General features: G+C 47.1%; 1 protein-coding gene across 1 annotated transcript in view; it reads left to right on the top strand.

Moving 5' to 3' along the window:
- The window catches only part of VPS8 (VPS8 subunit of CORVET complex), a 1,789,524-nt gene that overhangs the window by 231,940 nt on the left and 1,532,845 nt on the right, over nt 1-24,739 (top strand). The window contains exon 7 of the mRNA XM_085648738.1: nt 2,682-2,806. Within this exon, the coding sequence (XP_085504864.1) occupies nt 2,682-2,806 (125 nt within the window). The remainder of the gene's footprint in view (nt 1-2,681; nt 2,807-24,739) is intronic.

The raw sequence follows: 24,739 nt of genomic DNA, 5'->3' as shown, positions 1-24,739 counted from the left end.
GAAATTAATGTCAGAATCCATCCAGGGTCATGGCCTTGAGTCAGGTTTGGACTGCGCGTACAAATGGGTCCTTCAATCCATCGCTATGAGACCAGGATGCAGCATGTATGTTTAACCTGCATATATGAATTAGTATGAGGCTGGAGCATATGTGCTGTGCTGGACTCTTTCAGCCCAGGAGTCCATTTTGAATCCCTTTAGTTAGCGAGCAAACAACCCATATTTAAGGGACTGGCAGAAAATTTAAGACACTATAGTCCAGTAGGCAACTCGCCGTATGCAGGTAACAGGTAAAAGGCCAGTGCTGCAGGTATAACGAGGGATTTGATGGACCGTTCCAAACCATATCTGAGCTCCGGGTAGCAATCAGTGCCACATTGGGTCCTCAATCTACATTCATGATTGTCCTGTGAGTTAAAAGTCAAAGTAAAAACTTACCAGAGGCTTCAAGGAAAATTCTGGGCAAGGGTGCATGCCCACCAGGGTCATGGATCATCCATTTAAGAATCGAAGTAGTGCAGGTGTGGAAAAGCTGTAGTTTCCATTTGTAAAAATATAAAAGAATATTCATCAAGAAAAAATATTCTGGTTGGGGCAGCTAAATATTATTCCCAACTATTTGTGCAATTCATTCAGCTATTTCGTTCATCCATATTCAGTGTTTGGTTTGTTTTGTCTAAGAAAATCTGTTTGGTAAAGTTGTAACTTCTTTTTAATATAGAGAGATCAAAAAGGTAGATGATTTGTTTCATGTTTAATGGGTTCATGCTTGACAAGTTTTCTTTTCTGTATACTCAATACTTGCTTTCTTCTCTTTATTGATCCGTTCTTTCTGGATTGAAAAGGAAAAGGTATGGAATGCTACCATTTGCATGTATTTGCCTTCGTCAATAATTTTTTTAAAGCTTATATAGATTTTACCATTTATTTTTAAAAACTACTGTAAAATAACATGGCTGAAGATAGACTTTGACTGTTTTCACAAAGCACTCTACAAACAGCCTTGCATAACTGAACACTGTAATGCAGTTCCTGGTCAAAGCAGAATACATTATTTTGCCAAGAAATAAGTAAGAGCAGCCACTAAGGAAAACAACATCAGTCAAATATCTATTTTAGGTTGATAGAAAAAAAAACAGTTAAAACAAAAAGCAGTATTAAAAAGCAAGACTTATTTTAATAATTCGCTTCTAAAACATTCTTTAAAAAAACAGAGGGAAAATGTTTTCCCTTTTCAATTAGTCTTTCAACATACGACATTTGTTCTCCGTTACGTATTCAATAGCATTTTCTGTCTTTAATTAATTAGTTAACTCAGTAAGACATCGTCTTCATTGGAGGTAGCTTTCAGAGAGTTGAGGATGCTGGCGAGGTCTGCAAGAGAAAGGTTTAAAGGAAGACCATTGTGGGATGCAGTGTGGAGTGGAAAGTGTTAGAGGAGAATCTAAGTCACTGATGATTTGTCCGAGATTTGACGTTGCGTTTCGTGATTCTAAACCTTAATGAAGTATTGCTCTTTTGAAGGCGATGTACTGTAGTCCAGACTTGAGCAATATTGCACTGCTGTACTGTTCACAAAGTTGTTAACATTGTATGCAGATTCACTTAGTATATATTTGTTAATGGGCCAACGCTATGTGGTGGAAGCGATCTGCTGCTAATCTAGTGCCAAAAGCCATTTTACTTATGATATGAGTAAAATACATGATGCACATCTGGGTTCAGCTTACAGTAATCAAGACATTTGAATGGGGAGTGTATCAGAGACATTAATGAGTTGAAGCCAGATGACATTTGCATTTAGTTCAATGTGTCTAATAATGTCCATTAGCTCCTCCGTACAAACTCATCTTTAATAACTCCAAAAACTTCTGAATGTATTTGCACCAGATCACAAAAAGATCTTTCTGGGCTAAGATGTAGCTGGCTGCCAAATTTGGTGTCAATCAGTTCAGCGGTTCGGGCTGTAGTTGTGCCTAAAATCCCTATGGGAAATTGCATGGGGAAAATGCGTTTTGGGACATCCCATATTTCTCGGCCCCCTGCATTTATGAATCACACCAAAACTTACCAGACAGCAGTTAAAGTGAGTGACTGACTATTCTTCACAAAATTTGCAAAACTATGAAAACGGCACCAAACTTATTAACGAAAAAAACCCGCCTTTCCTATGGAAACTGGGTCCTAACTAGAACTACCTACTGGTATATATATATGTGTGTGTGTATATATATATATGTGTGTGTGTATATGTATATATATATATATATATATATATATATATATATATATATATATATTTTTTTTTTTTTACATGTTCTGTATATGTACATCTTTATCTCTGCTTGGGTGTGTTTTGTTTTCGTTCTGTACCCCATTATCCCCGATTCCCCTTAGACTGATTTGTTTGTTATCGATCTCAGTATCCACCTGCAGAGCTAAAGGTCTTGGGTCTTAGGGGGGAATTGGAAATGAAAGCATGGTATCACTCACAAATCCTTGCAATATGACAGACAGATAGTTGCATTCCAACACATTCTGACCCAAAAGATGTCTGTACTATGTAGACAATAGTTATTAATACGGGTGAGTAACTTATTTTGTTTGGCCCATGTGTACAGCTTATTGCTTTCTTTGAAAAATATAAATAACCTATGTGTTTTTTTTTTTTGTTTGTTTAGATCCAAATCAGGCTCTACGACTCTGTTTGGGCAGCACTGCAGTTGGTGCACAGTATGGTGCCATATCTGCTTTAAGTATCAACAATGACTGTTCAAGATTGCTATGTGGCTTTGCAAAAGGACAGGTATGCCAGACTCTTACAAATAATATAACTATTTTTGAAGAATAAGTATTAAACTTGAAATATGATTTTTCCTCTAAATGTTTTATGCTATGATGTGACTATCCTCTTTCTCCCCATCTCGCCTCTCTTCCAAATGTTTTCTAAATTTACAGTGCATTCCCTGAGTGACTTTTATGTTGTCTGCATTAAAGTTTCTTTATACTTGAGTATCTTCTTACCAACCCAGATTGATTGTATATTCTGTCATTTCGACTTGCTGTGTCGGTGATCTGTGGTTGTAAAAAGAAAGTTTTAGTCTACAAAGGGTTCCCTGCTCCTTCCTCCATCTGGTGTACACTCTTTTGAGATTAAGCTCCCTGTGCCATAAAAATTTTAATACACCATATCGTAGCATGACTTAGTGCCGTCTCGCTTTGTGCCAAGCTCTATATATACAAACACACGGTAACATTATCAATTTCCATCTGCTTTATGTTGTAGCACAACAAAGCAGTTGGCTGGATTGTATGTGTGAATATTATAGGGAAGGCGTGAGCAAAAACAATTGGGATATAAGTTATTGGAATGCTGCTTAGAAGGACCGAGTGACTTGATGCATTAGTGTCTCTAATACATGGCCACCCTTTGGCCCCAGGGAACTCCTCTTCTGGGGCAGGCCTTTTTATAATGGGGAGGGTAGCTGCGCAGCCCCTCTCCCCGGGCCGATTTCAGTCCCGGGGACCCCATTTCCCAGGGCCCGTCCTCCATTGTGTGTGCCCTGGTCCCACCCAGTCACGTGTGTTGGGAACCATGGGGGGAGCATCAATGCCCTTGCGGTTCCTACCGGCCTCCTTCCTCCTGCGGGAGCCGGCATTGCTTTCAAACATAGGAAACTGTTAATTATGCAGCTTCCTGTGTCCGAAAGCAATTCTGCTCCACTACTGGCAAGTGAGAGCATTTTCAGTGTTCTCGTTCGCTGGAAGCGGAGCCTTTACTGTGGCTTTGCAGGAGCGTAGAAAGCTCCCACTAACCCACAGCAAACCGCTATGTCCCGGGGGTGGGCACCCCGGGACATAGCAGGAGACGTCCCTGCGGGGTGGCGGTCTCCAGGGCCATTATTAGCTCCAGGAGTTTGTTGGAGTAGGGCCTGCCCCAGGGAGTTGGCGGTCCATGTGGTCATTGTGGGGGGGGTCCTTTAGGACCACAATATACATCAAATAGCCCTAGAGAGGTGACGGTCTCCGGGGCAAGGGGATCTGCAAGCCCCCCCCCACCATTACTTTTGCATAAGCCCCTGGGAGGTAGTGGTCCCTGGTGGCACGAGGGAGAGGAGTGACCAAGAGACACCACCCCCCTCCAATTTCTTTGGAATAATAATGGCAATATGCCCCCAGGACCTGGCCCACCCTGGGGCTAAATAATAGAGAAGCGCTGAAGCCCACACTTTTTTTTGAGGGGATGGATGCCAAAATGTTTTTTCGCCCTGGTAGTCTAGGGGGTCATACCCTGAACCCTCTCTTATTTTTGTAATGTTTTTTGTGGGACTCAGCTCAAGCCGAGTCCCAAGATGGCTTCCAACACTTCCTTGTTTGAAGTGTTTGCAGCCAATCAGATCTCAGCACAAGATCGGGAGGGGTCGCAGAGAGTGCGTGTGTGTGTGTGTGTGTGTGTGTGTGTGTGTGTGTGTGTGTGTGTGTGTGTGTGTGTGTGTGTTTTTTCAGTGAATCTCGAAGGTTTTTTAAATGTTAATTTCATATTTTAATATTTATAAAACCTATATTTTTTCAAATTGTATTTTAATATTTTGCAATTCTATCATCCTTTTTTTAAACTTTACAAATTATATAATCTTTTATATCTTCCCCACAAAATATGTATATATATATATATTTTTTTGGGGAGAAAACTACAGTTCCGTACCGGTAGTCTACCAAGCTTGAGCAACACGCGTATCCTATCCACCACATTTAAATGATGCGCATTTTGTATCCGACGGGTTTGTGGCACTGCATCCCACGTAACAACATGTACATATGAGGTCGTGCCAGCTGCTACTTTGGTATGCGATGGGTACGCACTACCAAGCCACGCATTACGCATGCTGCCACGCCCTGTGTTACGTCGTAGACGAACGATGTCGCACCGCATACGCCATTCCCTCATTTTTTTTTGTCTCAAAACTATATCTAAAAACCTTTAAAGTGGATATGAGAGCAAGCGATAATTAAAAATATTTTAAACAGTTATATTTCTAACGCTAATAAACTTATAGTATAATAAATATATTTTCTCAAAATCACATTGGGTGCGGTCTCATTGCGCACTGGCTGCGCGATTGCCATGTAACCATAAAAAAACCCATTTCATTAGTTCATAACATTTCCCATTGCAACAGTTCGAATACGCCACCCATTTTAGTCAAGTCAAATCAGCTTTATTCGGTGCATGTAAAAGAGAACACCATAAAAGCATGCTAATACACGCATATACTAACAACATTCCTACATAACAACACGATTAATTTGGAATAAGTTAACAAGCCAAACAATGACAAAATTAAGGCCAATTTCCAATACAAATAAATACAAGTATGCCTAGTGTATGAAATACTGTTAAAAAAATTATCCTTGATAGTCTAAATAGGATCAGATTTTTCTCATTGAGCTGTTCACATAGCATATTAACCAATTATAAAGTGCTAATGCATTAAGGTGCCAAGGATGCATGAGGTATGAGCTGCCACAAGATATGTGATAAAGTGCTGGTACATAATAAGTGCACATCAGTACATAAAGTGCGCAATGCCACATCTTATCATGATAAAAGTTAAAGAGGTGTATGCTAAAAAAAAATCAGAAATTACTTTGTTCGATAAGTAAAATGCCATAAAAACATTCTGCATCTTGTGCATACTGAAACACAACAGTTATAAAAGAGAAGAATTAATTATAGATTTAAAATTACTAGATAAATTGATCCATCTAGGAACATTATATCACAAAATGGATAAAAATTCATAGGGATAAAACAATAAAACAGAACATCCTAATAATTCCAATTTGGCAATATGGCAGTATCACTCCAGAAAGCTTTTTTAGTATTTTTTTGGCGCTTGTTCCATGCATGTCCTAAGAACTTAGCCACCCCGCAGACCAGCAGTGATTCGGAGGGCGACTAAATGTTTTGTTATACCAAGGTTTCTACAGATTGGTTTTAACCATCTGGCCCTTGCCAGTTTGTATGCTGGGCAAGCAAAGAGGAAATGGGCAGTACTTTCCTCCGGGGCAGGGCAGCATGGGCATGAATGTGGTGAAGGTTTTGATGGATTCCATTTGGCTGTAAACGAGTTTAAGAGTAAGGAACCCAACCTAAGTTGAATGTACAGGGTTCTATCTCTTGGGACTTGAATAAACTCCATATATGGTTCGAGACAGCTGTGTTGTTTATGTGAGAAGTACTCCTCAGTTAGTTTTCCCAAATGAGGAGTTATTAACTCCTGATCCGTTACCCAGTTCCAGTAAAGTAGTTTGAGCTCCTCTTTTGCCGGAGGGATCTGGCTTGCCCATGCCCCGGACACCCCAAGATCAGTTAGTAGTTTCTTAAGGTTCACCAACCATTTAACTTTGTTACCTAGGTCCAATGTGAGGACCTCTGAAAGTGCTGCTGCATACCCAGTCCGCCGTAAGCGTGCCCAAAAGAACAAGGGGTGGGACCTGGCAATGTCACTAAAGGGGCGCTTGCCCATGTCGCATAAAATTGGTCTCAGGGGAGTACTGGTAGGAAGTGAAACTAGCTCTCTAAGGAATTTGTATTCAGACTTGGAGATATCGTCAGTGTTGTCGAACCCCCAGAGTTCGGCACCATATAGGGCCGAGCTCACTGCTTTACTCTCATAAACCGCGAGGGCAGGAGCGACCGGTTTGCTTAATGATAAGCTTTGTGCTTTCCTGATGGCTCCTGCTACTCGCTTGTGATTCAATAACATTTTGTCCAGATGGAATCTCCAATTCATCTTGTCAGAGAGTCTAACCCCCAAATAATCAAAGGTTTTGAGTCTCTCTAACTGGGTTCCATCTAGGGTAAGGCTAGTTCTAGACTGTTTATAAGGGTTAAAGGCCATAAACTTCGTTTTAGCAGTATTTATCTTAAGGCCACGAATTGTACAGAAAAGATGGAATCTATCTCCTGAGGCGGAAGCCGGGAGCATTTACTCGCGCACTTACGCTATTTTAAAAATTGATTGTCACTAATAACTTGTATTATTTTAATACTCACCAGCTAGTGAGATCACTTTCAGAGCACTCGCTCGAATTGGACAGGCACGCACAGCGGATCTCAGCGCTGCCGCGCAGCCTCCCACAACACTCCCCCGACGCCATTACCGGCCACGAGAGAGGCCACGCCCCTTTTTAGGCCACGCCCATCGTCGCCGAGTATAAAAACGCTGAATACAAGCGACTCTCCAGACAGACCTATCTCCTGAGGCAGAAGCCGGGAGCATTTACTCGCGCACTTACGCTATTTTAAAAATTGAGTGTCACTAATAGCTTGTATTATTTTAATACTCACCAGCTAGTGAGATCACTTTCAGAGCACTCGCTCGAATTGGACAGGCACGCACAGCGGATCTCAGCGCTGCTGCGCAGCCTCCCACAACACTCCCCCTGACGCCATTACCGGCCACGAGAGAGGCCATGCCCCTTTTTAGGCCACGCCCATCCAATCCCCTCCTCCCGGCATAAATCATGTGCATCCACTGGAAGCGCAGCGGGAGCGCCGTTTGCGCGCCAAAGGCGCGCCTAAGGCAAGCCCATCTGCGCCCGTCCGCGCCAGGACGGGCCCTAGGGCACACCACGCTGACCATCTTATCATGTATTCACCTCAATCACTCAGAGATCTACAATATACTGCCCCCACGCCATCTCCAACGGCTATTCGCCGCATATTCTCTGCTGGCCTTATGCGCCCTGACCAACTCCATCAATGCGGACCATCACCTTCAGCCATGCCGGTCAGGAACACCACGTCCATCAGGGTATTATATATGAACACCCGCTCGTTGGTGAAACACTCCGAGGACATCTTCATCTTGCTATCCAACTCCAATCCTGATATACTCCTGCTCACGGAAACTTGGCTAACATCAGAGTCCCTCCCAGACATCCTGGCTGCCCTCCCCCCTGATTATTATATTCTCCACGCCGATCGCCCTGGTGACCGGCCCGGGGGGGGGGGGGCAGCCATCATATCTAAACGCTTGAACTCTATCTCCTCTTACTCTCTTCCCCTCCCGGATGTGGAGAACTTACTCATCAGCGTGCAAACTGACACCGGCCCCCTTCCTTTCCTCCTCCTATACCGGCCTCCCCACTCTATGCCATCCTTCTCCTCCATTATGAGTGAACAACTATCCACTCTGTTAACGCTGCACTCCTGCTTCGCTATCTTCGGCGATATAAACTATTGGTTTAATGACGTTAATGCCGGCCCCCATGCCACTGAGCTCTTCGAGACTCTTAAAAATCTGAATCTCACTCAACATATCTCCCAACCCACCCACATCAAGGGACATATCCTCGACCAGATCTGGACCTGCAATCTGGCTCTGTCCCCACCAGACATACTCCCCTGTGTCTGGTCTGACCATTACCTGGTTGACACCACCATCACAGTCACCGGTCAGATCTCTGCCCTCCTGATGGACGGTGGCCTTTCACGAAATGGAGCACATACGACTCTCAGGGTTTCCTCACTGCCCTGGCCGACTCCTGCCCAGCCTCTCACCCCTCCAATGACATCGACGGACTAGAACAAGACATCGGTTCCTGGTTAGAATCGGCCAGTGACCTGTTTGCTCCCCTAGTCAGGCATCGGAACTCTCATAGGTGGTTTTCTGACGACCTTAAGGCTCAGAAATTAAAAACACGCCAGCTAGAACGTACCTGGAGACGCGACTATTCTGACTCAGCTAGACAGTTCTATCTGGCCGTGCGTAAAGATTATAAAGCAGCCATCAGTTCAGCTAAAATGGAACACTTTTCCAACAGGATCTCCTCGGCAGTCAACAAATCTAAGGCGGTGTTCAGAGTCTTGAACGAGCTAACCACAGATGACAGAACCCTCCCAGCCCAGACCCCCACCCAGGAGGCTTGCGACACCCTGAACTCTTTTTTTCTTGGAAAAGATCACAAAAATCAAAAAGTTTATCTCCCCCTTCCCCAGTCACCTTCACCGGATATCTCCTCCAATAACTCCTTGACTTTTACCACCTTCCCTGCTCTAGATCCTACCTCTCTAGCGGAACTTGCCACCCACGTGAAATCTGGCTCCCCGAACGACTGCTGTCCACCGTCGGTCCTGCGGAGTATATGCCTCAACCTGCCAGACTGTATCCTATACTTACTTAACAGATCTCTTAGCAGTGGCATCTTTCCTACTTCTTTCAAGGAGGCCATCCTAATGCCCCTCCTCAAAAAACCCGGCGCCGACCCTGCGGAGCCATCGAATTATCGCCCCATTTCCCTCCTTCCATACTTCTCTAAACTAATGGAGGCCCATGTCACCCGGTGCCTGTCAAACTTTATCGAATCTTCCTGCCATCTTGAGCCTAATCAGGCCGGTTTCAGACCCGCCCACTCTACAGAGGCAGTCATCCTGGCAGTCCTTGACACACTCAGGAGCAACGCGGACGCGGGGCTCCCCCAAGCCCTCGTACTCCTGGATTTGTCGGCCGCGTTCGACATGGTGGATCACAACATCCTTCTCCACCGTGTCGAGCAGGCAGGCATCCAGGGCACTGCTCTTGAGTGGGTCGGGTCCTTCCTCACTGGAAGAACACATGCGGTTCGCCTGGGGCCCTACACTGCCCAAAAAAAACCCACGTCTTGCGGAGTCCCCCAGGGCTCCTCTCTCTCTCCGCTTCTATTTAATCTATACCTCCGGCCACTGATTCAATCTCTTCTGAAATGGGACATCATTGTCTATAATTACGCCGACGACTTACAAATCATCCTTTCACTTAATTCACCACATGCCATCAAAACGTTCCACGCAGCCATGATTCACATCCAACTCTGGATGAACCAGAACCAATTGAAGCTGAACCCCGGAAAAACCGAGCTCCTCCTTCCTGGACTCAGTCACGCCCACTGGGGCCCACAGTTCTGGCCTCCGGAGCTTGGCTCTCCCCCTATCCCAGCAAAAACAGTAAAGAACTTGGGTGTAATCATTGACGCCGAACTCTCCCTCAAAGCCCAAGTGGAGCGGTAGTCTCATCTTGCATGTACCAACTTCGGAGGATCCGTAAAGTCCGTCACCTTCTTCCCCCCGCGGCACTTACCCAAACTGTCATCTCACTTGTGCTTTCCCGACTGGACTTTTCTAACTCCATTTATCACGGTCTTCCACAAATCCTGTTACATCGCCTCCAAGTTGTCCAGAATCAAGCGGCCCGCTTGATTCATGGAACCCCCAGATGGCAATCAGCCAAGCCTTTGCTCCACAGCCTCCATTGGCTTCCAATAGACCAAAGGGCTGCCTTCAAGGTGGCTTGCCTCACTTTCAAAGCCCTTCACTGCTCTGGCCCTGCGTTCCTCAAATCTCTCATCCATCCTCACTGTCCAACACGTAACCTCCGATCAGCCCACCGTGACTTGTTAGTCACTCCTAAAAACAAAACCAAGAAATTCGGCGGTCGCCGTTTCTCCTACCTAGCTCCTGTGCTTTGGAATCTCCTTCCTCTTTCAATCAAATCCTCTTCTTCCCTTCTGAACTTCAGAAAATTGTTAAAAACTCACCTTTTCCCTCCCCTTAGCTAAAACTCCGCCACTTATGCTCCCTCCTCACCCATTCTGTCTATCAGCGCCAGGAAGCTTCGGCGTCAGTGCGCTTTACAAATTGCACCTAAGATAAGATATCTAGCAGCTTCTGTAGACCAACTGGACTTTTGGAGATGAGCAATGTGTCATCGGCAAAGAGGAGGGTCGCGATTTTATCACCAGCCAGAGTGGGTGCGTCGTCAGGATCTTTCCCCAAAAAATCAACCACCCCATTTACATATAGTGAGACTAGGGTGGGAGCCAAGACGCCCCCCTGGTGGACCCCCCTGCTAACCATGATCCTGTCAGCGACTTGGCCCTGGGAGCCCCACCTTACCCGTGCATAATTGTCCTCGTGTAAGCCAATCAATAGATTTAAGATTTGTGGTGGGATGCCCATTTCTGCTAAAACTTTCCACAACTTCCCCCTGGGTACCAAATCAAACGCGGTCTTGAGGTCAATAAAGGCAAGATATAGGCTGCCCCTACCAATCACTCCCATTTTCCAGTAGAGGAGGAGCAGCCGAAAGACCTGATCGATAGTCCCGGTATTCCTTCTAAACCCCGCTTGGTATTGAGAGATGATACTGCCATCATCAGCCCAGTCCTGAATCCTGTGTAGGAGAACCCAGCCCACCACCTTCTGGATGACATCTATCAGGCTTATAGGCCTGTAGTTGTCAGGGTCCTCTTTGTCCCCCTTTTTATATATTGGAACTACTTTGGCTCCTTTCCAGAAGTCTGGGACTGGTGCACCCTTAGCAATTAGGTTGATCAAGAGCAAAATATAGTTAGCCCATCTGACTGGTTCTAATCGGAGTAAGTCTCCCGGAATGCCGTCTGGTCCTGCTGCTTTAGCAGGAACGATGCGATTAATTGCGTCTACAATTTTTGTGGTGTTAAAAGATGTGACTTCATCAGCAGAGTGTAGATAGTGGGAGTATTCTGCAAGCTGCTGGTTATCCAGGGAGTCCTGTCGTGAATATAATTTAGAGAAGTGGGCGTGCCATTCTAAATTAGTAATATGGTTGGGTATTGGAACAGTACCATTGGAATCAGCAGCTTTGATCAAATTCCAAAAGACTGAAGAATCCCTTGGGTTGCAGGCATCTTTAAGTGCCTGCCAATACGATTCCTCCCAATCGCGTTTGGCATTTTTAATGGCAGCATTGTATTCTTTCCTAGCTTCTCTAATTTTAGAAGGAATTTTTCTTTTAAGGGCAAGAGATAAGGCTTTCCTCTTTATTCTGCAGCCCTTAGTAAACCAGGAGTTGGACCCTTTTTTTTCTATACTTATGATTTGGAGTTTGCCTGATCTGAAAATAGGAACTCATCTGGCTGATGGTTGCTTCGTAAATAAGAGTTGCCTTAGATATTGCTAGTGGGTTTAAATCAACTGCCTCCAATTCGTTAGTTCTAATCGACAGGATTTCAGAGATAGACTGGATTTTAAAATCTTGCCCAACAACCTTTGTCCACTTCAGGAACCTGCCAGAATTGGAGGGGACAACATCTTAGTCAATATCTGTACTGCATTTCATGAGACACACCTCTTCTGCTTAGAGAGCTTTGTTCAAAACTTTTTGCAATATACACATATCTTATACTACACACAACATGCAACCATCATTTTCATCAATATTCATGCTCTGTAAAGTAGCCTTCCACCTATGATACCCATACACCTAAAAGTTACATTCCCGAAATGTTCTCCAATACCACAGGTAACATGGTTGCATACGCTGTCCACAACACAACGTAATATAGTACGGCCCTGAGACAGTATCATGCATAGATAATGAACACACGGACACAGATAGATAGTGGAAGTGGATACGGGCACGTACGCTCGACTCCTTTTTATTACCATGGTGACATATCCAGTGACGTCTGTGCTGGATGTGTGTGCGGTAAGTCTAAACCAGACTTCAGACAATGGTTGCTGCTAGCATCAACTACAACAGTAATCATTGGATCACATACAGAGATTCAATATTAAAAGAATCAATAATTTATGCTGCAGTAAGGTAGGGACAGTAGATGTGAAATAATACAGAAATAACTCCATCGTAAAAGAACAACAACTTGTGGTATACTGACACACAATCAATAGATCTGAAATAATACACAAAAAGAGTATATCATAAACGCTCCACCAGTTCTAGTGCACTCACATAACCACATCAAAAGCACTCAGCATGTGCACAGCCACCGATAATGCGTGCAGTAGACAGGCCGTACTAGGAGCAATATCTGTTGCCATCAACACTGCATCATCTGCAATACCGACTCAATCTGAATTATGAACACTGCTGTCTGCAGTGTAGGCCATAGAGAGCCGTCACAAAGGACCCACAGATACGTAAACTGACTTCAGCTACCCAGTTTGTCGTCAGTGAAGCACCAAAAAAGAGTGTGCAAAGCCTGCAATGATACATATGCATGGTGCAGACAGTACACACTGGAGCAATGTCTTTTCCTACAGGACTACCTCATCTACAATAGCGACTCAATCTCAATTGTGAACACTGCTGTCTGCAGTGTAGGCCAGAGTGAGCGGTCACAAGTGCCTACAGCTACATGGCATTCACTTGAGCTCTACACGAAGAAACCAAACGTGTGCAGATCCTGCAATGATGCGTATGAGTAGTGCAGACAGAGCACACTGGAGCAATGTCTTTTCCTACAGGACTGTATCATCTACAATACCGACTCAATGTCAAATGTGAATACTGAAGTCTGCAGTATAAGCCAGAGAGAACAATCAGCAAGGGCCCACAGTCACGTAGCATTGACTTGAGCTCTACAGTTTGCAATACACGAAGCAAAGAAAACGTGTGTGGAGCCTGCAATGATGCGTATGAGTGGTGCAGACAGAGCACACTACAGCAATCTCTTCTCTTACAGGACTGCATCATCTACAATAGCAACTCGATCTGAATTGTGAACACTACTGTCTGCATTGTTTTTTTTTTTTAAAAACCTTTATTTACACATCGAATATTGACAGTCATGGGCCTACAACCGCCCGGGCCGGCCGCTAATATAGAGAAAACAACAATACAACAGTTTAGAAGAGCCGAAGCGAACCGCACACCTAACGGCTGCAGCCGCCCACAACTGAACATAGTATTTCAGAAAGGTTTCTTATTAACTTTTTACAAATAAAACAACAAAAGGAAACTTGCACCAGGCAAAAGAACTCCATTAACAGGGACTTGCTCTCTCATGGGCGGGGGACAACAGCGACAACGAAGCCAATTACACATTTGTTTGCGTGAAAAAGGGCACGGGGGGCAGGAAGAGGCTCGGTCATCCCTCCCGCAAAGCGACCAGGAACATCAAAGTCAAAGGGACATCGTTACGTCTGGTGCGACCACCAAGGGGGGGGTGCAGATATCCCCCCGATAGGAATTCCAGGGACCCCACATCTTACTCCATGCCCTAGGCTTGCCTCTGGCCACATAAACCGTCTTCTCTCGGAACATGCACCAATCCATGTTTTCTTTCCATTTCGTAACTGTGGGGGGCCGGCCGGACCCCCAGAGCTGCGCAATGACCCTTTTAGCGATCATGTTGCCCAAAGTCACCCACCGTTCTTGTGCCACATCGCAGTCAGTCGGTTCCCACACATTCAACACACATCGCCGAGCCTCAGGGAGCAGCGCCACACCCGTAACCTCCTCCATCACTGCATGTACACCGGTCCAGAAACGTATCACCTTCGGGCACTCCCACAGAATATGAAGAAAAGTACCAAGCAAGCCACAACCGCGCCGACATAAACCATCACTTGTGTAACCCATGTGAAGCAAGCGGGGACCGGTGACATAGACCCTATGTAGTATCTTCAACTGCACAAATCGAAGGCAAGCCGGTATAGCTACCTCCCTTGGTGAGGCTACGGCCGCGACCCAGTCCTCGTCATCCAACTCTAGGCCATCCGCGACCCAGACCTCTCGCAAATGTGTGAGAAGGTCCGCTCGAGTATTAATCAGTTTTTTGTAGATCAAGGAAATAGTACTGTCTGGCAGGTAACCATCAAGCAGACGATCTTCCAACGGGGAGGCCTCTGGGATAACTGCAGGATTCGGGAAGGCTGAGAGTAACGCATGGCGCATCTGCGCATAACGAAAGAACTCCCTATCGCTCAGCTTATATTCCGTCTGAAGAGCTTCAAACGATTTAAAAGCGCCCTTCGTCCAAAGATCCCCCACACGACTAATTCCGATCAAGTCCCACTTCTCAAAGCCTTTCGAACGCCACAAACCTCCCAACGCGTCCGACGCATACAGTGGAGTCGCACGAGACAGACGGCCCGTCCATCCCGTAGCAGCGGTGGCACAACGCCAGGCGCGCACCGCATTTTTCGTAGGACCGGTCAATTTAGTACTTTCCTTCGTAGAATAAAGCGCCCTATTGAAATCTCTGCCCGGCAACAGTAGCTTATCCATCTCGTACGCGGGGTTCACCGCAGGGCCGTATGTCCCATGATTCACCGCCACCAACTGGGACGCCCAATAATATCGTCTAATATCAGGGTGAGCTATGCCACCGTCGTACCACGGTAGGGTCAATTTAGCGAGAGCAATGCGCGGTCTCCCATCCCAAACTAACTGCCTCTGTAAGCTCTCTACCTCACTAAAATATCGGGCGGGCACCACGTCCAGCGTATTCTGCAATGCATACAGAAAGCGTGGAAGAGACATCATTTTGAATAAGGCTGCCCGGCCAAGCGGTGATAGCGGGAGCTTACGCCAACGAGCTACATCGGCCCGCAGCCGCTGGAGCGGGGGCAACAGATTCAGAGCATAACGGACCGCCGGATCGAGGGATACGTGGATACCTAGATATTTGAATCCAGAATGTGAAATCTGAATTGGACAGCCACGTGGGAGGAGAGGGGGGTCGCCAACCAGCACATAGACACAGGATTTCACCCAATTAATGACAAGCCCTGAATTGCGACCAAAGGAGTTCAATACATCAAATAAGACTATCAATGATTTCCGCGGAGAGGTGAGATAGAGCAAAATATCATCAGCGTAGAGTGACACGCGATCCTCAAACGTCGGTGTCCAACGAATACCCGTCATGGAGGGTTCCCACCGGAGCCACGCCGTCAGGGGCTCCAACGCAAGAGCAAAAAGAAGCGGGGACAGGGGGCAACCCTGCCGCGTGCCCCTGCCAAGCAAAAAGGGGGCAGAAACTCTACCATTCACCACCACCTGCGCAAGTGGTTCCACGTATAACAACTTCACCCATCCAATGAATCCAGGTCCAAAACCAAACCTAGCCAGCGCCGCCCAGAGATATGACCATTCCAGCGTGTCAAACGCCATTGTGGCGTCAAGAGACGCCAAAATGGCAGGCTCCCGAATAGAGTCAACTCTCGCGAGGACTCCATGGAGGCGCCCCAGGTTCAGCGCGGTGTTGCGGTGCGGGATAAAACCAGACTGGTCCGGGTGTACCAGGTCACCGATGACTTTAATCAGACAATTAGCGAGCACTTTAGCGAGAATCTTGGGTTCAGCGTTTAAAAGGGAGATGGGCCTATAAGACGCACAGCAATCACGTGGTTTGCCCTCTTTATGGAGCACAACAATGGTCGCTAGACGTTGATCACGCGGTAGGGCGCCGGCCTCTCGGGATGCAATAAACATCTCGCGGAGATGAGGTGCCAACCTATCTGGACGAAGCTTGTAGAGCTCGATCGGAAGGCCGTTGGGGCCGAGAGCCTTTCCTGAACGGACCGAGCGAATCGCCGATGCTATCTCATCGTTTGTAAGCGCCGCGTCCAGCAGTTCTTTATCATCGACCGAAAGGCACGGCAATGCAATATCTCGCAGCAATTGACGAGAGTCGTCTTGTGACCTCTCCGAAACCGGAGAGTAGACGTCCCGCAAATGGTCCGCAAAGCAGCTCACAATCTCCCCCGGATCCGTAACACTCACACCATCAGCACGCACAATCACCGGGACCACACGACTCGCTCGCTCTCTCTTATCCAGCCATGCAATCAACCTTCCAGCCTTGTCGCCAACATCATACAAGCGCCCCTGTTGCTCCCTACTAGCGAGCTTGGCAGCATCTGTAACTAACGCCCTGTAATCCGCTTGTTTCAGGCAAAGGGCATGGAGTTTGTCACGTGTGACCCCTCGCCCGAGATCTTCTTCCAAGTGAGTTATATCCGACTCCAGGCGTACCACCTCCTCAGTTTTACGCCTCTTAGCATGGGAGATCAAGGACAGGGCCTGCCCACGGATGACCACCTTGAAAGCCTCCCACAACGTTACGGCCGATGAGACTGAACCCTGATTTTCCTCAAAATAACGGTCCAGAGACTTAACCAAAAGGGCACGAGTCGTGGGGTCATGCAAATACCAGGGATTAATTGGGGCCACCCTCCCCTCCACCCCCATGGCCACATCCAAGCGGAGCAGGACCGGGGAATGATCAGAGATGCCACGGGCCAGATGTCTGACCTCCCCGATCATTTGGGCTTGGGCGGCCGGCATCAGCATATAGTCCAATCTAGATAAGGAGCCGTGGACGCCAGAGTGAAATGTAAATTGGGCGAGCCCCGGATGCATTGATCTCCAACAGTCCACAAGCCCCATAGTGTCGATAAAGCCACCCAGCCAGGAATGCGCCCCGGGGAGGTCTCTGGGAGGGTGCCGATCCTCTCTACCCGACACCACAGAATTGAAGTCACCACCCACCAGCAAGAGGCCCTCCGGGAGCCCAAGCAGCAACCCTCCCAAGTCCGCAAAGGTAGTGGTTTGCAACCCCGGGGGGACATAAACTGAAACCAAACACAAAGTCCGTCCTTCCCACCGGCCCACCAACACCACGTAGCGCCCCAGGTCGTCGTGTATCACCTCATCAATTTCCAGCGGGAGAGAGGATTGAACCAAAATGCCCACCCCTCTGGAGCCAGTAGTAAAACCATAGCATGGCATGAGTGTCCCACCAAATGCGTCTCCTGCAACAGAACCACATCAGGAGAGAGACGTTTCAGATACTGTAGCACCACCCCTCGCTTCAATCGGTCCCCCAAACCATTGACATTCCATGTTACAATGCGCAACCCCCTACCCCCATTTCCACAGCAACGGACACCCCACCCACGTTGAGAGTTAGAAACAGCACACTGATTGCCTGGTATAAAACGAACACCACACAAAAACAACACCCCTGCCGCCACCCCCCCAACTCCCGCTACACCCCCCCACCCTGCACCCCTGCACAGGACCATTAAGCCACCCCAACTCGCAGTGTGCCTGTCGCCCCCCCATAAACCTACTCTACGGAAAGAAAGAAGGAACCCCCCCCCCCCCCGAGGAGGAAGAATCTCACCAGAGACCCCGCGGCCCCCCAATGATGAAGGAAGGGTAATGCAGTCCTAGAAAAGAAAAACCCCAGTACATCAAACCCAAGTCGGGGGTAAACACAAGATTGTCAAGGAACCACAAGTCATTCGTTCACCCTTGTTCCGCTGATCCACCACCCTCATCCACAGCTCGTTCCTCCCCGCCATGCCGACGGTGCAAAGTGTCAAGCCAATCCTCAACCGCCTCGGGCCGGTCAAAAAAATGAGTCCGTTCTTCCAGTTCAATACGTAGCTTGGCCGGGAAAAGCATAGAGTACTTCAAGCCCATGTCCCTCAGCCGCCGCTTGACAGTCATAAAGCCCATTCGCTGTTTCTGCACCGATTGTGTAAAGTCAGGATAGAAAAAGATATCCGCATTGTCATATTTCGTCAGGCCATGCACACGGGAGGCCTGCAGGATTGCGTCACGGTCCCGAAAGTTGAATATTCTGGCAATGATAGGTCGTGGTGGGGCCCCAGGCCTCGGCCGGCCCCCCTGAACTCTGTGTGCCCGCTCCACCGTAAAGAAGTTGCTGAGGCCTTTCGGCGCTAGTTTGGTCAGGATCAGATCTTCCACAAAGAGATCTACCGGCCCATACTCTGACCTCTCCGGTACACCGATGATGCGTACATTATTCCGCCGGGCCCTGCTTTCAAAATCCTCCAGTCTCTTAGCAGAGAGGTCGCTGAGGGCCCGCAGACTACGGATCTCCGTCTGCAATTCAGAGACATCCGTCTTGAGGCCTGATGACGTGAGATCGAGCGATTTGACCTTCTCACTAGTTTTTGACAGATCTGCCTTAAGTAAGTTGATATCGATCAACACGGTGTCAAGCTTGTGGGCCAGCGAGTCGAATTGCTGGCGGACCGAGGCCTTCATGGCGTCGATGGCACCCATGACATCTTGTAGTGACAATTCCGTCGAGGGTGACGGGCCCTCCTTGGCTGCATCTGAAAGCCCACTCGATCCGGGAGATCCCTTCTGCTGGGCGTAGCGGTCCATGTTGTTAGCTTGCACGTAGCTACCCCTCCGGGGAGCTCTAGATTTGTGCATGTCACCGTCCAGCCGGGTCGTCATCACTCAGCAGGGAAGCAGATCTAGTATACCTGTGAGGTGCAGCAATCACCCTGGGGAGTCCACCTGACTGATGGACAGCCCCCTTTATCAACGCCACTCGATCGCTACAGATCGGTCCCAACGCAGAGCGACTGCGAGCGCCCGCCACCAGACTCGTAGAGGAAAGTCAAAAGCGAAAGTGAAACCAGGGGGGGACGGGCCCGCCCAAGACCCCAGAGCCGTTGTTGTTCGATTGGAGCTCGGGGACTGTGCCAACCCAAGTCCGGGGTGGCGCCACGGAACAGGCCTCTCTCTGGAGTACAGGATAAGTCGAGCTCCCAAAGTCCGATTTAAGTTCCGAAAACGGGAATCACCTCCGCTTCGGTTCACCAGGAATATTCCTTCAAATTAACAGGATTACAGCCAGGATAGATGTGGGAGGCCGCGAGGGTCCCGGGAGCCCTGTGCCTACGCATCCATCTTGGTTGCGCGCTAGGCTCCTCCTCCTCACTGTCTGCATTGTTAATTAAAAGCAGTACTCACACACAACCATCAATACTTTTTCTCACTCCCTCTTTACAAAATAAAACAACATAAGTTACAGAGAACTCTACAATTAATAAATCAAAACAATTCGAATTGGGATTTCATCTCTCCACAGTCTACACTATTCACTGTTCCTTTGGACTTCCAAGATAAATTTGGTCATTTCACTAAACCTATAACTGATATAAAAAAACTTCTTGAAGCAAGTATACTAAAACAATATTGTGTATGTTTCAATAGACGTTCTAATTACTTAACAACTGGATTATGTAATTAAACAATCACCACGCAATCTAAATTGTGAACCCTGCGAACTGCAGTCTACACCAAATCCAGTGGTCATTCACAACTCACAGCCACATACCGTTGGATTCGGAAGCACGGAGTTGGTTGCACCTGATCAGAGGGGGTACACAAAAATAATCACAGACTTTAATTTATGACATCCTCAATCATAGAATCAAGACCCCATTTCACTGTTTGCACCTGCTGTACCACAGTATACTCCACCGACTACTGTCAACCAAGCCCAATAATCATGTGCAGCAGTTAGCTATGGAATCACAGACTGAGATGCACCTCAACACACGAACTTCTGAAAAAAGCAAGCAGCAAGTAATATCGGACATCATCCATTGTGGGATCAAGACACCGTTCCACAGTTGGGACCTAAAGTTAGATAAACCTGATCGAAGAGAGTACCTTCATCTCCACCCTCAAATGCAGTTCTAATATCGTCCATTGTGGAGTCAACACACAGTTCTACTTTTGGAACCTAGAGTTGGTTGCAGCAGGTAGAAGCGAATACCTCCATCTCCACTCTCAGATACAGTTCGAACATCATCCATTGTGGAATCAACACACCATTCCACTGTTGGGACCTGCACCTCATCGGAGGGGGTACACAGAAATCATCACAAACTGTAACTTCTAACATCCTCAATCATATAACTAAGACCCCATTTCACTGTTTGGACCTGCTCGACCGTGGTGTATTGCAGTAATACCAGTCAACTAAGCTCAATAACCATGTGCAGCACTTACCTACAGAAGCTCAGAATCTGATGCACCTCAACAGACGGAGTTCTGTGAAAAACCAGCAACAGGTAATATCGTACATCGTCCATTGTGTGATCAAGACACCATCCCACTGTTGGCACCTAGAGCTGGTTGCGCCTCATTAGAAGCTATACACAAAAATCAGCACACACTTTAACATCCTCAATCATAGAATTAAGACCTCGTTTCACTGTTCGAACATGCTGTACCGCTGTGTACTCCAGCAACTGCAATAAACCATGCCTAATAATCATGTGCAGCAGTTAAGTACCGAAGCACAGAGTCTAATCCACCTCAACGGAAGGAGTTCTGTAAAAATTAAGCAGAATGTAATATCAGACATCTTCCATTGTGGAATCAAGACAATGTTCCACTGTTGCAACCTAGAGTTGGTTCCAGCTGGTCAACGGGAGTACCTCCATCTACACTCGCAGATGCAGTTCTAACATCGTCCATTGTGGGATCAAGACACCATTCCACTGTTCGGACCTAGAGTTGGTTGCACCTGTTTGGAGGGGGTACACCAAAATCATCACAGACTTTAACTTCTGACATCCTCAATCATAGAATCAAGACCCCGTTTCACTGTTCCGACCCGCTGTACCATGGTGTACTCCACTGACTGCAGTCAACCAAGCCCAATAATCATGTGCAGCAATTAGCTACGGAAGCACAGAGTCTGAGGCACCTCAACGGAGGGAGTTCTCTGAAAACTCAGCAGCAGGTAATATTGGACATCATCCATTATGGGATCAAAACACCGTTCCACTGTTGGGACCCAGAGTTGGTTGCAGCTCTTCGAAGGGAGTACCTTCATCTCCACTCTCATATACAGTTCTAACATCGTCCACTATGGTATCAAATAACCCCAGGAGCCTTCCAAGCTCGCAGACCTCGGCCCAGGACCTTCCGCCGGCACGTGGTCGGGCCTCTTTCACATACAGCGGTGTCGAAAGGTGAACTGTGGGGCATATCTGCGTCACAGCGGCCATGACGGTTTCTGAGTACCAGCAGAGCATCATTCACTCACCCACCCTCGCTCACAGCGTCAGCCTCGTGGCGGTGTAAGCGGCACAGACCTGGCAGACACGTTCGCTAATCGGAAAGAGAACCACACCCAAAGAAACATGCCTTTCATTCATACCCCTACGCTAGCCTTGCGTACGGCGAGCCAGCCCACTTCCCTAAACATTTGGGGGGGGGAGGAGGCACATACGTGCTACCATTCCGTAATCTTCCCTACTGACTGAACTATCATGGTTGCGTCCACTGTCCACTTCACTCAATAGACCATCAGTGTATGTTGACATGTGCATGTCTGTGCTCTGCATGATCAAGTCTGTCCGGCACATCCCCTCAAGACTTTGCATTGTATACTTTTATAATCGAGAATTACTTGCCACCTTCGCACATACTTTACTCTCATCTCTCCCCGCATTCTGCATAGTGAGGCAGAGATGCCATGTTTAGTTTGTATACATGGCTAGCCACGGTTCCCACAGTATGTAGTGTCATTGAGTCTGCTACGTTCACATGTTGTTTGTCATGTTGAATGTCATTATTATAGGATAGCGCGTTTATTTACGAGCAGTGGCTTATTCCATTTACATATCGCTGTCTTAAAGAGCATACAAACGTTTTTCTCACAGGTTAATAGTGCGACCACAATGGCAGTCATTCATTACTATCCAAGAATGTCCAACTACACGGCTCTTCTAAGCTTACAGCCACAATCACACCAACATTCACACAGCTTTCTAACGACAGTTATCTGCTTCTCAATAACATACACTCCTACGGAATATGAGCTGGCATACCGCATGTCCTTACTGTTTCAAACACATTAACTTCCTATGGCAATATCTATTCCCACCCACACAAACTAACTCCCAAACTTCTAACGACAGTTATCTGCTTCTCAATAACATACACTCCTACGGAATATGAGCTGGCATACCGCATGTCCTTACTGTTTCAAACACATTAACTTCCTATGGCAATATCTATTCCCACCCACACAAACTAACTCCCAAACTTCAACTTGGCCTTCAATTCCTAGTTTGAAAACACATTTCAAGAAACAAACCAAACTAAAGGCACCTTTGTTCAGAACAGAAGTCTCCCTCACTTCTGCAAAAGAAATTTATCGACTGCAGATACCACGAACTTCAAATAAAATACACTCCCTTTTCAATACGAACCGCCAATTACACTTTGTGAATTGTTACACAATTTTCAACACATGTCGCACTCGAGGTCTGGCACACTTTTTTAATACGGTCTCCTACAGCCTTCTAACACGCTTTCAAACTGTTCTTCTTTTAATACCAGACTACATTCAGACATTCTGTCGATCATCTCTGGAATAACAGAAACAGTGCCCATAATTCTCACCCTCTTTGCGGCCCTCCTACTACCAATTCTACTTCTAGAAATGGCTACGCTCTCTATGGCAAATCCACAATTGATGGGCAGAATGCAGAACAATGTCATACATTCACCCCAGTACAGAGATCTGGGCCTAAATCCATCGTTTTTTTGCTAACTATGCCATTCCAGTTTGAACCCAGCCATATGCAAGTCAGTCTTGACCCTGTGCCTCATGGGAATAGTCCAGCCCGAACTGCCAAGCCAGATCCTCCCTCGACTGGAAACAAGCATCCTAGGACCGGTTTTGGGCTTTCACCCCTCTTCAGCCAGAATAGCTTGATTCCAGTGGCATGGAGAGCACGGGACTCACGTCTGAGCATACCCGTCCCACTCGGGGTGACAAATGCAAAATCAACAGTTGATGGACAGAATGCAGAACAATGTCATACATTCACCCGAGTACAGAGATCTGGGCCTAAATCCATCGTTTTTTTGCTCACCATGCCATTCCAGTTTGAACCCAGCCATATGCAAGTCAGTCTTGACCCTGTGCCTCATGGGAACAGTCCAGCCCGAACTGCCAAGCCAGGTCCTCCCTGGACTGGAAACAAGCATCCTAGGACCGGTTTCGGTGTTTCACCCCTCTTCAGCCACAATAGCTTGATTCCAGTGGCATGGAGAGCACGGGACTCACGTCTGAGCATACCCGTCCCACTCGGGGTGACAAATGCAAAATCAACAGTTGATGGACAGAATGCAGAACAATGTCATACATTCACACCAGTACAGAGATCTGGGCCTAAATCCATCGTTTTTTTGCTCACCATGCCATTCCAGTTTGAAACCAGCCATATGCAAGTCAGTCTTGACCCTGTGCCTCATGGGAACAGTCCAGCCCGAACTGCCAAGCCAGGTCCTCCCTGGACTGGAAACAAGCATCCTAGGACCGGTTTCCGTGTTTCACCCCTCTTCAGCCAGAATAGCTTGATTCCAGTGGCATGGAGAGCACAGGGTCAGACTGATTTGCATATGGCCATGTCTGATCTGGGGTGGCAAAGTGGGCTAAAGAACGGTGATGGATCAAACCCAGATCTGTTGACTGGGTGTGAGTGTTTGATTGGTTCTGATGCTCCGTCCATCACCACCCCCTTTTGTACCGCTCTCTATGGTAACAACTATGTCCGACAGAATACACCTCTACGCCAAGGTACATCAATACTGTAAAAAAACGGAAAAACTTTTCGGCTGCCTGCCTCTATCTATTATCAGAGATAGCTACAACATAACATTTATCTACACTTATGCAATATGCGTACAACCATCGTTTGATTGCAAAACTTGCCCATTCGACTGGCGAATGGATGCATGCCTTGCCAACATCTCAACAATCGCTCCAGATATCCAGCAGGTAATGGAGTATCTTGAAAACCATGAACGTGATTGTTCTGGCAGCGGAGCAATGGCAAATGCAATGCAAAAAGGAATCGCAGCGCAGTGGGATTTCTGCGCAGCCGCGAAACATCTCCTGCAACGTGCGACCTTTCACAACATCGCAAATTGTCTGCCCATTCAAATTACTGCTCCAGCATTCGAGGAACATTACTGTCCCTTCGAGGATATGAATTGGATCACTTCACTTTTCTCACACAATGGCAACAAGAGCCTCTTGGAACATTACGCATCTCAAGCAGCTGAAGAACTTCTGGACTGGAATCTCCAAGACTTGTAAGAAA

This window comes from Triturus cristatus, chromosome 3_2 (assembly GCF_964204655.1).
Source record: "Triturus cristatus chromosome 3_2, aTriCri1.1, whole genome shotgun sequence".
NCBI lineage: Eukaryota > Metazoa > Chordata > Amphibia > Caudata > Salamandridae > Triturus > Triturus cristatus.
Note: the sequence above shows the minus strand (reverse complement) of the source record. Positions and strands in the feature narration are given on the sequence as shown.